Source organism: Melopsittacus undulatus, chromosome 1 (assembly GCF_012275295.1).
Source record: "Melopsittacus undulatus isolate bMelUnd1 chromosome 1, bMelUnd1.mat.Z, whole genome shotgun sequence".
NCBI lineage: Eukaryota > Metazoa > Chordata > Aves > Psittaciformes > Psittaculidae > Melopsittacus > Melopsittacus undulatus.
In genome coordinates, this window is record NC_047527.1 from 96,564,687 (window position 1) to 96,580,513 (window position 15,827).

Consider the following 15,827-nt stretch of genomic DNA (forward strand, 5'->3'; position numbering starts at 1 on the left):
CTCCTTCTTAAGTTGGGGGCCCCAGAGCTGGATGAAGGACTGCAAAAGGGTGTGTGTGGGGGGGGGGTGTCTCAGGAAAGTGGAGGAGGAGAATCCCCTCCCTTGACCTGCTGGTCATGCTGCTGCTGATGCAGCCCAGGACCGGTTGGCTTCTGGGCTGCCAGTGCATGCTGCTGGATTGTGGGAAGTTTCACGTCAATGAACTCTCCCCTAACCCCAAGCACTTCTTCTCAGGGCTGTTCTCAATCCAGTCTCCATTGAGCCTGTGTTTGTACTTGAGATTACCCCAGCCCATGTGCAGGCCCTTGCATCTGAGGTCCAGTTTCAGACAGTTGTTTAACCTAATTTTAAGAAAATCGTTGTCTTTGCATATTTTACAGTGAACAAATGGGGTAATAAAAGTCTTCCCTCTTCAAACGCTTGTCTCCCAGTTTTGAAAATCACATCATAGGGTCTGGATCAGAAATGAACACTTTCAGCTGCTTTGAAAAATGTTAGTCACAGAAATATCTTAACATAAGCAGTGCTCAGCCTGGCAAAGAGTCTATGTTTTCTTTTTGCAAGAAATAAAAGCTTGATTTATTTTACTGTTTCAGGATTACTTAGCTGCTATAAAATCCTACATTCACTATGCTGAAAGTCTTTGCCTTCACCAGACTCAGACTTTCATCATCTATGCTTATAGTGACCTAGATCCCACACAGCAGATGAAATGGTTAAACTGCAGTACAAAAGAACTTCTGTCGTAGCTTGGGAAGTTCACTTTTTTCCTTTGGATAAAATTCTGCTACTGCTTATTTTTAAAACATTTTATATCTCAGAACCTCTCTTTCAGCAAGCCTAAGAAAAGGAATTGTATAGCATTACATTATAACACAGCTAATACTATATTTTGAAGAGGGATTTTCACTGCATTTTCACTGCATTAAGGTTACCTTGTTCATTAGGGCTTTTGAGACTTTCAGTCAGCATTTCCATTCTCACACGACTTGCTAAAACTTCAGGATTCATGCTTGCCATCTAGTGGCTTTGAACAGAATTGGAAGCGATCAGTTAAAGGGTTTTCTGTTCTAACAGGCAGTTGTTTCAATTTATGGCTAAGTTTGAAAATAAAAAAATTGTTCTGGAATTGTACTTGAGAAAGATGCTTATTCCCTCCATATAACCATTAACTAACAGGAATAGAGAGGTTTAATTAATGGCCACTGAATCTCCTCTGAAAAGAAAACACGGCTATTGCATTTCACAGAATCACAGAATCCCAAGGGTTGGAAGGGACTTCAAAAGATCATCTAGTCCAAACCCCCTGCAAGAGCAGGGTAACCTAAAGTACATCACACAGGAACTTGTCCAGGCGGGCCTTGAATATCTCCAAGGTAGGAGACTCCACAACCCCCCTAGGCATTTGAGCATGTGATACACTTGCATTGACTGGTGGAGGTTACTATGAGGACTCTTCATATCCAACGTGTCCTTCCATACTGCAGTCCTGGAAATTCATTAGGCAACCCAAGCTGAGCACAAGCATTCTGTTTGAAAAAACAAAAAAAAAAAAAAAAAGCTTTCATGGGAGCTCATATAACCTTTTTCTGCAGAAAATCGTAGAATCATAGAATAGGTAGGGTTGTAAAGGACCTTAAGATCATCAAGTTCCAACCCCCCTGCCATGGGCAGGGACACCTCACACCTGCTGCCCAAGGCTCTGTCCAGGCTGGCCTTGGAACACTTGTCATGGGTTCAGCCGTAGCAGTCATTTTTTCTCCTTCTTGTAGCTGGTGCAGTGCTGTGTTTTGACTTCTGGGCTGGGAACAGTTGCTTGATAGCGAGCATGTTTTGAGGGTGTTTTTGTTCAAGGCTTTTTCTGAGCACATGCTCCAGCCAGGTGGAGGAGGGGAGTCTGGGAGGAAGGAGAGACAGGACACCTGACCCAGGCTAGCCAATGAGGTATTCCATACCATAGCACGTGATGCCCAGGATGCAACTGGGAGAGAGGGCTGGAAGGGTGGAGCTCTGGAGGAAAATGGAGGAGGGAGCACGCGGTGCTTGGCCGGGCAGGGTGGAGTGAGTTATGGGTCGGTGGCTGGTGGGGTGTTGTATCCTTGTCGCTTGTTATTGGCTTTATCATTATTATTTGTAGTAGTAATGGCAGTGGTGATTTAGCAATTAAACCGTTCTTATCTCAATCCGTGGGGGCTACATTCTTTGGATTTTCCTTCCTAACTCTCCGGGAGTTGGGGGACTTTGTCTAAACCATGACAACACTGCCAGGGATGGAGCATTCACAACCTCCCTGGGCAACCCATTCCAGTACCTCACCACCCTAACAGTAAAGAATTTCTTCCTTACATCCAATCTAAACCTCCCCTGTTTAAGTTTGAACCTGTTACCCCTTGTCCTGTCACTACAGTCCCTAATGAACAGTCTCTCACCAGCATCCCTTTAGACATTTCACAAAGTGGTATTACAAAATACAATTAAGTGATCTCTTGATTCAAAACTTCTGAATCTAATGAAATTTTAAAAGTAATAGTTGATAATAAATTTCAAGATAGAGAGCTGTCACTATACAGGGTCTGGGCCATCACCGAGAACTTCAAATGCTTCCCGGTTTCATGCTTGTGATTTCAGAAGCAATAACAAAGAGTTATGGAAGAAGTATCATATCTAAAACCTGAACATTTATTGCTGCTAAAAATATAAAAAAATCAGAAGTATAAAAACTGATGCATAGATAGAAAGTTAGTGATCAAGAAACAAGGAACAGAAGTCTGCCCAATTCTAATAACTGCAAAAGATGAAAATTGACTTTTAGCAAGAATTTTATTTTACATCCCCTTATTAGCATTTGAAATAAAGCTTTTGAAAAATACGCTGTAAAATTTCTTAATTGTTTATTAATGAAAGTTTTGAAAAACAAGAGCAGACAATCCAGGGTTTTTAGGGTGTTTACAAACAGATGCATAGCATTGATTGTATTTTTCAGTGTTAACAATACAGACAACTATCACACACAGTCTGCAAGTTTGCTTCTTTCTTCAAATTGTTTGTCTACTGCAAGTGAAAGAGCCTGAAGAAACGTTGGCATTGTAACACTGGGGGACTGAAAATAAGAGAACATCTTGTTAGACACACTACTGCAATAGGCATACATAATATTTTACACACAAATCAGTTTTTAAAAGAGAAATATTTGACTTCCATGTAACAAAATCTTCAAAATCCTACAAAACATAAAATGTTAGGTTTATTTTAAACCAGCTAACACAGCAAAGTCAAAGTCAAGCTATGCAAAGTCAATTGCTATTACTGTGGATTTGCTTCAGAAAAGATTTCAACAAATTAATATCATTTATAAAGCGGCAGAGGGTTTTGTTCCAGCAAGACATTATCACAGAAACAATATCAATGTTCTGTCACAACATTTAATTAAAAGAGAATGCCCTTGGACAGGTCAATCCCACACATCTTCTTCAACTTCATTTTAAATTACGGGAAGCACAAATTTCTTTCAGTCCACAAAAATGCAGAAACAGTGCGATTTAGCTTAAAAGGGGGGTGTAGGCCAAATCTTTTACTTCATACAGTGTCCACATGTCTTCCCACTTGCCCAAAACCAAACTAAAGTAGAACTAATAAACTTACTTGAATATAAAGTGCATGTGCTAGGAAAGGAAGTTTTCTCAGGACCCGGCCACTAAGACCTTCACTTCTCCTATAGTAAACCAGAAAAAAGTACTGCTTAAATGTTAAATATCCACTCTTAAAAGAAGTATGTTCAGTGTTTCTCACATAAATTGCTCTAAAATACTCAAATCAAAATTCAGCAGGTCACTTTCAGCCTATGGGAGGCTGTACAGTACAGAAAAGCAAGCAAGGGTACAGAAATAGTGTAGTCACATTTGCCTGCCGATGCTTACATCATGCCCTTCACATCACTGTGCCATATCTCATTAATTTGGGGAAATATCTACACTGCAATGGTATACAGACATACCCTGGAAGGACTTGAAAATTTGATTTTGAAGGCTGTACCTCCCAGCTACCGATTATCTCCTTCTTCCCACCAGTTACACACTGCTCCCTTTATCTCACCTATTTAATATATGCTTCCGTCTCCTCCAAATATCTCTCTATATAAAGCCCAAACTCCTATGCCTGAGAAACCCGTTGCTTTTACTCCGCTCCTTATTGGTTAAAATTGCATAGAGCAGAAGGAAAACAAACTTTCTTGACTTTACGAATGTTATTTTATTTTGTACCACAGAAACCAGCACCTTGGAAAAATATATTGCTTGATATGGCAAATATAATTATTGTTATAAGAATTGTTATGCTGAAGTGAAAGACTATTTTGCTCTACTAGCATACTCAGCAAATCACAACACTGTCCATTTGCACTTCACTCCTTTCACCTTTGCTTCTGTCCACTTACATCTCAATGCTAAGAACTGACTTGGTAGACTGCAGCAAAGCATTCTAACACATTTTCTTAGCAAGAAATAAGGCCAACACTATTTATGCTAAACTGCATTACAATTCACCATATCCACTGAAACCCAAGGCATCTTACTAATCCAGCCAGCAATTTGACAAAAGGACTTCAAAGGGCACAGCAGAAACCAGAGGAATACTCAGTCAAGCTAGATCTGAGACTAAGAAATGTTGGAAAATCCTGATTACTTCTACTTTTTGTCCCCTGACAGGTTTTGTGGAAACTTTACCAGAAAAAAAATGTAGATGTGTGGAGATGTTTCAGAACTCCAGCCGTATTCAACTACTTTCATACATCATTCCACAACTCATATATTACAAAAAAGAAAAAGTAGAATTTCAGAATCTTACCTTGATATTTCTTTTAGTACAAGGCTTAACCTTGACACGTTATTTTCTACAAAGCCTATCATCTCTAGCTCTCTGAGTGTCAGGAGCTGCTGTCGAGGATATATTATTTGACACTAGAAAGAATAACAATACACTGTTGTATGAAAAAACTTAAATACATTCAAAATTAACTTGTACAGTAAGAGTGGAAATAAAGAGAAGGAATTAATTTTGTGCATTTTTGTTATTTAGGAAATATGATTAAAATGTCAAATGTATTAAAATAGGACATTTTAGAGTCTTGCTTTCAAAATATTACCTTCATCAGTTCTTCCAAGCAAGAGAGATATATTCTAAATATTGCTGCAGTGGATGGAGGTCCAATGTATTGCTTTATGTCAGCCCTGTCTACAAAGGCCATGTCAATTTTTTCCGTAATATTTGAAGTAGTCAGGATAACTACATTGGGATACCTTCAAGATAAAAGCAGACTTTTAGGTCACATGTACAATAATAATCTCCTTCTCAGCCACTACTTATTACACTACTTCAGAAGCTCTTGGCCAGTGATCACCAATCTATTCTTTCAACTATTTCTCAAGTGTGCACAGTTTCTCAAGTGTACGTAGTTTTCTTTAACCCTATCTTAGAAGTGTTAAACATTAACTATCTAGAGCCTACTGGCATAGTTTCTGACCCATCTCCTTGCTCAAAGAAATACTGAAAGAATTTTCTTAACCATAGCTATTTTCAGATGAAGCCTGTGAACTTTTATGTTTGATGAAGCCACTTACCTTTCATTAGCTACAAGACAGGGTCAAATATGTGGCACCTTTCTTTCTATGAACAGAGCCAAGCAAAAAGTGGAGGAAAGTGGTAGGAATAAAACTGAGTACGGTAGGCTGCACTAAATCCAGCACACAAAGCAGACCAAGCATGATTAATGACTGCTTCTAAGCATGTGTTGTGCAAGTCTGCTTTAAATTGACATCCAGAAGCTCTAAATAATTAATGAATTCTCCACTGATCTTATTCTTCTCTCCAAGCAGATATCATGGCTATCTGGCCTGTATCTCTCCCTAGCTTTAAAGGAAGGATACCATCTGATTTGATTCAGTTACATGCAAAATATCCTGTTCAATTATTCCTATTTCTTTTCACAGTTAGCATGATTAACAAAGAATAATTCATTAACCAATTTGATTTAGTATTCTAAATAGGAATTAAGATTTTGCAGGAATCAAATACCTTTTCCTGTTTCAATAATGAGTTTACCTTTTAATCTGATCTATTTGTGTCAGCACAGCATTCACCACACGAATAGCATCTGAAGGCTCTGTGCCTGCCTTGAAAGCACTACGGGCTGCTGTGAGGCTTTCCACCTACAAAAAACCAAACCAACAAACAGAGAACAAAAAAAAATACTCTAAAAAAAAAAAATTGCCCAAATTACCCCCCACCTCCCCTCTCCAAACCCTAAAAAGAAGACATAAAGAACTGTACATTTGGACTGCTGGCAGCAAACAAATAACCTAATGTACCTTCAGATCCCTATGTCTGGTATCTAAAATCTCACTTTCCAAATTTTTGTTAAGTAGGCATTTACAAGGAAAGAGAAAGGAATGTCAAGAAAGTAAAGTATAGTGAGTGAAATTCCTGACTGGAGAATGGAAGCTGTTTATCATATTAATTAAATTTTGTAGGCAAAGGGGGAACAAGACACACACAATAAGGAATACATTGAATTTGGAATTATCTTCCCTGTAGGAACTCCAATATAACAAAGCTAATAAGGTACATATTTACTAAGGTGCTTACATATGCAAGCCAGAAGAGAATGAAAATTAACTGAACCATGATAATACCTTTTAGAGCTTTACAATATATGTAAGAGCACAGTTAATACAAAGGCTACTTTGAAGTTTAAAACAATACCTGTAAACATACAGCAGCAAACGAAGTTCCACCAAGAAAGTTTTAGATTCTTTTTCAGATAGAACTTGTCTGCTAAATCATACTTTTTTCCTCACAAATCACTGAAATCTGCATCAGTCAAATTTAAAATTCACTCAGTTGCACAGTTATGTAACTTACAAAAAATCGTAAGTATGCTTTTATTAATCCTTAAAAGTGAGCATTCTTAGAGGTCCCTCTCATCCATTTGCTTTCTGCTACATTTTATGTACATCAATGCTATTAGAATCATACCTCATCAATCAGTACAAATACAAGAGCATCTTTGTCATCAATTAACTCTTGAATCTTCTGGAACATCTTGGTTACAAGCTTGCCACTCTAGAAAGAAACCATATGCATATGTTTAACTATTTCCTTATCAAACTTTTCCTGTCTTACCATATTCAGAAATTGAATTACCTGTTTTTTTGAAAGTAACTTTCCAATATAGCTTCTATTTAAGTATTCTCAAATACATTAATTCTTCTGAGTAATCTTTGGTATGTATACTTATTTTATTAAACAAGCTCAACAGAAACAGTGTAATTTCTAAGTCTACTTAATTAGCTGCATCAATACATACCTCAGAAAACCATTTAGAGAAAAGGCTATGGCTGTTTATCTCAATTAACTGTCCATACCTATACCTAAAGTATGAAGGGAAAAAGAAATATCAACTCTACTGTACATAAAAGTCAGTGATATCATTAACTTCCATATATCTCATTCTCCCCATTTCTACCATGGAATTCTGTGAATCAGTCCCTAAACTACTTACCTTTCAAAATATAATACCCGTTTCAAGTTTGTCATTTCCAGAAACGTATCTCACTAGAATTTTTTTATATTAAATTACTATCAGAATTCCTTCATTAGAACAGGTGCTATTTAAATATAGTTTAAGTAACAGTTACCATGCTAATGGTCTTATTCTTCTGTTCATGTAAGGCTTTGTTCAGTATAGCAAGAACACATATAAAAGCAAGAAGCTCACTTAGCTCTGCATGGATAACCTTAGAACAAAATACCTCAGCCAGTCATTATGTCGACCATGTTTATCACAAATTCAGCTTGGCCTACAGTCAGATCCACTCCAATATTTACATATTATATTACACCTAGCATTTTATATAACTTTTAAAATATATGTACATAATTTTGTTAAGCTGCTATGAAGTTAAAGATTAACTTATTATTCATCTGATATACTGACTGACCTCTGCAGACTGTGGCATTCAGACAACCCAAGTTCAAAACAAACTGGTCACAAAAATTACTACCTATTAAAACCAGGCTTTCTTGAACATGAAAATACAAATAGCAGGCTCAACAGTCTGTGATTCTTTGTCCTTTAATATTAGTTGATGTACAAGGTGAGCACAAACGAATCACTATATCACCACTGGAACTTTTTTCACATACTTGGGCATAAATAGACATTTTAAAATACATTAAAATATGCTAACCAGTTTCTAACAGAATCAATTTTATTTATAGTTCACCTGCCTAGCAAAGAACTATGAACATTTGCATCTAGCACCACTTACTTAATAGCAAGTATTAAATATCTTTGGGCTACTGCAAAAGAACAATTAACAATAGGAAACTAAGTGAATAAAATTCCAAAAATTATCACCTGTACGACAGCCGAATTGTCAGCTTCTGAGCCAATGCTTTACAAAGAGAGGTTTTCCCAGTTCCAGGAGGGCCTGGTTTGAAACCAAATCCATAAGTTACACAGACTTTGCATTAGATTGTTAATTACATGTAACATCATTATAACTACCTTATTTCACTACAGCAGTAACTGTAGAATAAAAACACAAAGACAATGATTGTGAACACCAGCATATTTTAGAAGATTGTTTGCTCAGCTGCAGTTCTACAGCTGACCTTTGAATTTATATAATTTTCAATTATTAGTACACTTAGTGTAATAGCTTGTATGCAGGCACCATAAAGTTAAAACACAAAACAGACACAGAAGTCAAAAATATCACCCTAGCATAGCTTATGATTAACAGTAATCTCAAAAATCAGTGCTATGCTTGTATCTTCCTGAAACATACTTTTCTAACATGCAAACCAGAAACACATCATGCCTAGTTTGACCAGCTGTCCACTTGCTTAGAAATGTCTACACTGGGGCAACACAGAGAATCTTGGGAAGTATGCTATGGGACAAACCTTTTGGATCTGTTTTGAAGAGCAACAAAGACCACCTTCAAATAGACAAGTACAAGCAAGCTAAACATAGAATAAATGTATGGAAGATGATGTATGGGTGCTAAACAAACTGATGACATCAACCAGAAGACAGTACTTTCATTCAAAACCAATACTGTCATTTTAGCATAAATGTATTTTGCACTACAAGAGTTGAGGATTTCCCAGCATTAACTTCTTTGTGACTGCAATAATGAACTCACTACAAAAATTAAATAAATCCTAAATATATAAATAGTCTGAGATAAATAATTTTCCGAACAAAAATATCCTGCAGCTTCTAAACTGATAGTTGTAACTTTAATAAAATCAACACTCATAAAAAACATTTTCACTATGACCTTTTTATTTATGAATGCCAGTCTTGACAACAAAATTGTCAAGACTTGGTATTAATCAATCACTAGCAAGCTGCATTCTGCAAGAAAACTGATCCAGTTGATGTTAATCTCATTTATGGTATAACCTACACAGTAAAATAGGACTAACTGAAGATTATGGCTTCATTGAAACAGTAATAACCAAATTTGTGAATACTGCCTTCATATTTTGCAATAGAATATAGGGTTAATAATATAACACACAGACTGATTTCCCAGTTTCCTCAAAAGTTTTCATAGAGCCATAACTAACAAAGTTTTAATACTGCAATAGAACTGTAAGAAATATATGGCTCCTAATGCTCTCAGTAGCTGCATTACCTTTTGCACTTACTAAAAAAAGACAGCATCACTTAAAAATAAAAATTAAGAAAAAATAAAAATCAAAACAACTACTGTAACTGCATTGTAAATTCTAGAGTTTAAATTCCTGAAAAATATAGTACATGTGAACATTGATTTGATGCTGACATTAAATTTAATCTAAATCTGTGTAAGAGAGAACACTTCTCTGCTGCTTTTGCATCATCTAAATTCACTACACAGAAGAGCAATACAAGTTTTACCAGAAAGAAAGTATAAACAGATGGCAAATTAATCTACTTGATTTAAGACAGATAATTTTTACCGTGCAGCAAAACAACTCTGTTCCATGATATCAGGTTGCTGTCAACATTTTTGTCAGAAAATAGTAGTGTTGTCGTCACATAATCAAGTAACTAATTATAGAGGAGAAAAAGACACACACAAATTAGAGCCATATTAAAAAATACAATTACAATCAGAGGCAATCTTCTAACTACATCTACTATATATACTCAAAGACCAAAACAAAATAGGCTTATGTCATTTAGTCATAGGTAAATTTTCTCTCACAAAGACTGGAAATTAATTTCCTTCCTGTCCTCAGGAAAAAAAACATAGCACGTACTAGGCACAAACGGACTTCCAGAACTTTTACATGAATAAATTAAATGCTTTAAGAAAGTGAAATTATTTTCATTTTCCATTATCCCACTTCTGGTCTGTCTTTAAAACACAAACTGCCCAAGCACACTGAGTCAAAGACTCGAACTCCAGGTCCTGTTTAGATGTTGTATATTTGTTCATTTTTTTGTAGTCAACCCACCAAAGAATTTCCTGTCACATTTAAGTTCCTTTCTACCAAAGCATTTGTATCAGCTAATGTGAGGACTTTTTAGATCAGTTATCCTTTCAAATAAGGGAAGTTGCATGCACTTCCCTGAATGCTTGCTTCTCAAAATAATACTACTTCATTTTAGAATTATCTAGAATTAGGAAGTAGAGAAATCTCTCAACAAAATGTATACAAATCTCAGGAGTGAATCTACACTGATTTTTGCCTATAATAACACCTGATACCATATTATTTTATATTGCTGTTAGCTGTAATATGCATTTGATCTCTATGTCTTAGTAGGACAATAGAATTCCTGCAATATCTCATGCCCAAGATGTAGCAATTACACAACCGCAAAAAAAACCCCCTGAATTCCATCCAGCATGCTTTTCAATTATTATATCAATATGGATATTTTGAAAATTCACAGCAACCCCTATAGTCTGTAGAACACAACCATACCCAGATAGCTCAATTGTTTAAGAATGAACATCCATCACAATTGCTTTTACCAAAGTTAAGTAATTGTAATTTTAGTCATTAAAAGTTGCTTCTTCTAACTTCTTTCTACCAACATACACTGACAGTCATCAGTTATTAACTTGCTGTTATTTAGTACATCAGTAAGTCTAATTAAAGTCTTGTAATTTCACAGATGATTTGGAAAGCAGCTCCATAAATCAGACAAATGTGGATGTATTAACTGTTGCTTACCTTATAAATGAAGTAAGTACAATCATAATGTTTTACTTTACTATAGATGGTTATAAAGTCTTAAGTGAGAATACTATATGTTATTATAAACAAGCTAGTGAATTAATGTCCAAAAACTTCAGGTAGAAGTAATTTCTTTTAACAAGCACAAAAAACATCTTAGTGAGCGCTGTCAAAGAGCAACTGAACTATGTGTGGTTTTTACATCACAATTATTATATTTCAGATTCCAGTACTACAGTTCTATGAACTAGCAACCTCTGATGAATGCACAGAATCTTCAAACTAGAAAATGACCCCATGAAACTACTTTGTTTCTTCTAAATATTTTACCAGCATTTAAGTGGGAGCTAACTCACTCTACTTAAATCATTCAATAGGGATTTGTAGGAACAGTAACAGTGCTTGCTGGCTGACATTACCGATACCAATGAACTACCTAGCTGCCGTCAGAAACACATAAATAAACTACTATTACCTTTCGCCTGGCCTGTTACATGACCATTTGATATAATGGTTATAACCACTTTTGTTACATGACCATCAGCTATAGTCACAGTAGACCAATTAATGGGACAAAACCAGGTGGAAAGCAGTGCACTACACAATAAGTTGGATGCTTTAAGTGATTTAGTTTCCTTGTTTAGTTTACTGCAAGGTCATCAGTGCCATACCAAAGACAACAAGATCTTTTGGGACTTTCAGAATGGAGAAATAGAGAATCAATTTCAAAGAATGCTGCATAATTTTTTTCTAAGCCTCTCTGAAGTTATTTCTTTCCACCAATTTTCTTCTTCCCTTCCAGAAAACTATGCAACTAATGAGCCTTAAAACAAGGTACAGTATTTTAATGAAGTGAATTTCTACAGAACATCCACAGTTTTTTTCACACAGGCTGACATGCCTAAAGCAAAAATGAAATAGATGTTACAAGTTGCTACCAAAACACATCTAGTTGTTGAATTTCTGATGTCTGTATAATAAGCCAATGCATATGAAGAAATTGTTTATAATTTGTGGCATAAGCATCGCTGAACCCAGTTTCACTGGGAAACAGAGATTTTTGCAAAGCTGACTTCACAGTAGTACATATTGATATGTTGTAGAGATGATGTTTAATATCAAAACGTCAGCTCTGATGTTTGTTAAGTGTTTTTCAAAGAAGTATGTAACTATCAAAAATTACATAAAGGTTTTTTGAGCTGGTGATTTCCAAATAACTTCTTTACGGATGCAGCAAACTTCAGACAGGCTACATTTCGACTCTTCTCCTCAAGCAATTTTAATTGTTATTCATTTTCAACTTACATGTGATTTTACTTCAGTTTCATAGATAAGACTTTCCCAAAGGCCATGGAATTCAGCTGCAAAAGCAATACATTATATACCTGTTTAGGATAAATCAGTCTGGGAACTTGTAATCTATCACTGCAGCACAAAGCAGTTTTTAAATTATTCTTAACTAAAATTAAGGATTAAGAACAAATACATGAGAGCAGTTAAAATACTTGGGAAAAAAATGAGTTATTTTTTCTCAAAATGCAAATACTACTTCATAACTCCTGTTTCCTCAAATAATTATGAGTAAAAATTAATCTTCTTAATTTCTTAACATGAAAGGAAAAATATTATTCTTTTTACCCACAATAAGGGATGGACCTACATTTCCCCAAGATACAGAAATATGAAAAGTTGGGGTGGGAGGAGGGTTCTAAGCCCAATTTTATCATTCAGGTTTTCTTCCTTTTTTTAACATCAACATGTAGAGGACAAGAAAAAAGAAAAAAAAAGTGATTTGGGTATCAATCATTTCTAGCTGCTGGTTTCTAACTTTCAGGAAAGAATAAATAAAGACTAAACAATTATAAACCACAATAACATGGGAATAATATCAAAGTATCAGATTGAATACTTCCAGAATGGATAGTTAGGCATGTACTTACAACATGCAAAAGAGCAAGAAATGTCTCAGAACAGCTCCCTTTGAGCTCAGATTTGTACTTCCTCTCCCAGTCACAGAATACAACCTCCCCAAGCACAAGACAGTAATAGACAGGCCATGCTCTATTGGAGAACAAAGCCTGCTAGCCTTTCCATAACTTTTTTTCATTGTAAGTGCTCTAGACCTTCCAGAAATACCATATAGGTACCTGCTGGTAGCACCCAGTGATTAGCTGCAATGATATCCTCATTCTCTTCTTCCAGATTTTCAGAGCTTGGTCCTTCTTCATTCAGTTGAAAAATATGAAGAGAAAGACTGCCTTTGCTCAAGTCAATAGGCTAGAACAGACATAGAAAGAATTTTAATACATTGTATTTATCATTCAAACTTAATGATAACATGAAAAAGTTACAGCTTTGGTCCATCCAGCTTTGAAGCCTACTACTTCTGTTTCAGACCTTAGTTAGGGGTGTAGGTCCAAAAACTTAGCCACCTTTTCCTGGTTATACCAGTTTGGCTGTTAAAGATACTACAGCATCCTAGAAACCTTGTCTTGCTTTAGCTATCAGTAGTCTACCTACAACCAGTTCACAGGCACATGAACAGCGCTGTATGTTCTTGATTGTGAATACCTGTCTGTCTTTCAGTTTCAGATCTGTATCCACAATTGACACAGACTGCACATTGTTGTTAAGGAAACCATCATCAAATTCTGTCCACTTGTAATCACCAAACACAATGTTATGTCTGTTCAACAGCTTCAACACACTCATCCTGATATCTTCTTTCTTGGCCGCACTAACAAGAAAGAAAGCATTATTTATGGCATTGACATTTATAAGGAAGTATGAAGTAACATAAAAGTGACTTATTTCATACATGGAAAAAAGCTTCCATCTCACAGAAATAAAAAACAAAATCCATACAACCTCTCCCCCCAACCCCCAAAACAAACCACCCAGACTGTTTCAACTAGAAAAAGCAGAAAAACTCATAGCCAAACCACTCAACTGAACTTGGTACACTTTACTTGGAAGCTCTATTATGCTTTCAACTCTAAGGACAGCTAGTATGTCCGGATGGGAACATGCTATATTGAGAATCCCAGCAGAAGAGGCAAAAACTACAGAAAAAAAAGGAACACCATTTTAAGATTTCAGAAAGGCTTTAACTTAATTTTGCAATTTTGGTCATACATTCCCCGTGTGGATTCACAGATCCTTGTCTTTTAATTCTAACAAAATGAGAGCAGTGGATATTTTGCATTTTAACTTTAGCAACATACTCGATACAGATAGCCAAATTGGTAAGCTAAGAACTGGATAATGAGACAACATGGCTGAACTGTCCAGCTCAAAAGATTGTGATTAGAAGTGCAAAGACTAAGCACACCTGCCAGCAGGTCAGTTGGGAAAGGTGGCACAGTGCTGGCAATAATAGGACCCACACTGTTTTCACATCTTCATTTACACCATGGACAACAGGAATGAAAACAACTGCAGCAAGTTCATGGATAACATCAAAGCAGGGAAAACTCTCAGTATATCAGAGGGACCTCTGCAGGTTAAAGATATGGCTTGACAACAATCTATTGAAGTTCAACAGAAGTAAACGTGAAACCTTGTCCCTCCATCTACTACTCAGTAAACAGTACAGACCAGAGTCCAACTAGATAAAAAGCAGCTTTGCAGAAAAAGTACAGTACTTGGGGAACAAGATGGCAATGAGCCATGTGCTCCTATGGTAAGAGCCAACATTATTTTAGGCTGAGCACAAATGTTAAGACAAGAGATTCTTTCAGTCTGCTAGCCACTTGTGAGACCACATCTGAAATACTGTGTGTGGTTTTAGGCTCTGCTGTATAAGAGCAAATCCAGAATATGATCTGATTAGGAGGCTAGGTCACATGACACACAAAGAATCTGAGAAATGGGTTTGTTCAGCCTTAGGAAGAGACATCTATGTGGAAACTTATGGTATAGAGAAGGCAGCGCAGAGTGCTGTACACAGTGCAGGGTCAAAATGCAACAGGACACAAACTCCAACAAGTGAAGTTCCAACTGGAGACCTGTTTGATTTCTGAAGAACTTCCACATGTACTTGAATGCTGTCACACACATTTGGGAGCGCTTGCTTCAATTCCCCAGCGACTTCATCCATTTTTTCACTCCTGGGGGAAAGCAATACCAAAGAGCAGGCTTTCAGCAACCGTTACATGACAACGGCACCACCAGTCCTTCCCGGCACGGGAGACGCCGAGTCCCGTGTCCGTGCACGCCGCCCAGCGGCGGAACCGACACTTCCCTTCCTCCCTCTGGAAACCGCGACGCAGGCAGCGGGGACTAGCGGCCCGCTCCTTCCCTCGTGGACCTCCAAGGTGGGGAAAGGAAATCACCTCACGTCAGACACGACCTCAAGCACGGCACGCTGCAACTGGAAAAATCAGGTCCGACCAGGAAGCGGAGGAACAGGGCAGCTCCTCTGTTCTCTCAGCACCCTGCCCGCTGAGAATACTGCGCCTCCGCCGTGCAGAGAGCGGAAAAAAAAGCCCGTCAAGATCGAAGAGAACCTGAAGAACCAGCACACTGCTACCGCCCTTTCGTAAAAGGCGGGCTGGCGACAGGCAGCCTGGCCCTCCCCCATGACC

General features: G+C 37.0%; 1 protein-coding gene across 1 annotated transcript; it reads right to left on the reverse strand.

Moving 5' to 3' along the window:
* Nucleotides 1-2,803: 2,803 nt before the first annotated feature.
* On the reverse strand, nucleotides 2,804-15,808 carry TRIP13 (thyroid hormone receptor interactor 13). Its single transcript, XM_005149847.4, has 14 exons — nucleotides 15,576-15,808; nucleotides 15,249-15,350; nucleotides 13,813-13,978; nucleotides 13,389-13,518; nucleotides 12,547-12,602; nucleotides 10,012-10,102; nucleotides 8,414-8,486; nucleotides 7,361-7,424; nucleotides 7,030-7,116; nucleotides 6,097-6,203; nucleotides 5,141-5,294; nucleotides 4,843-4,955; nucleotides 3,643-3,712; nucleotides 2,804-3,100 (listed from the first exon to the last, which is right to left on the reverse strand). Exons 2-14 carry the CDS (start codon nucleotides 15,338-15,340, stop codon nucleotides 3,005-3,007), a joined length of 1,299 nt encoding a protein of 432 aa, XP_005149904.1. The 5' UTR covers nucleotides 15,341-15,350; nucleotides 15,576-15,808; the 3' UTR covers nucleotides 2,804-3,004.
* Between the last annotated feature and the right edge of the window lie 19 nt (nucleotides 15,809-15,827).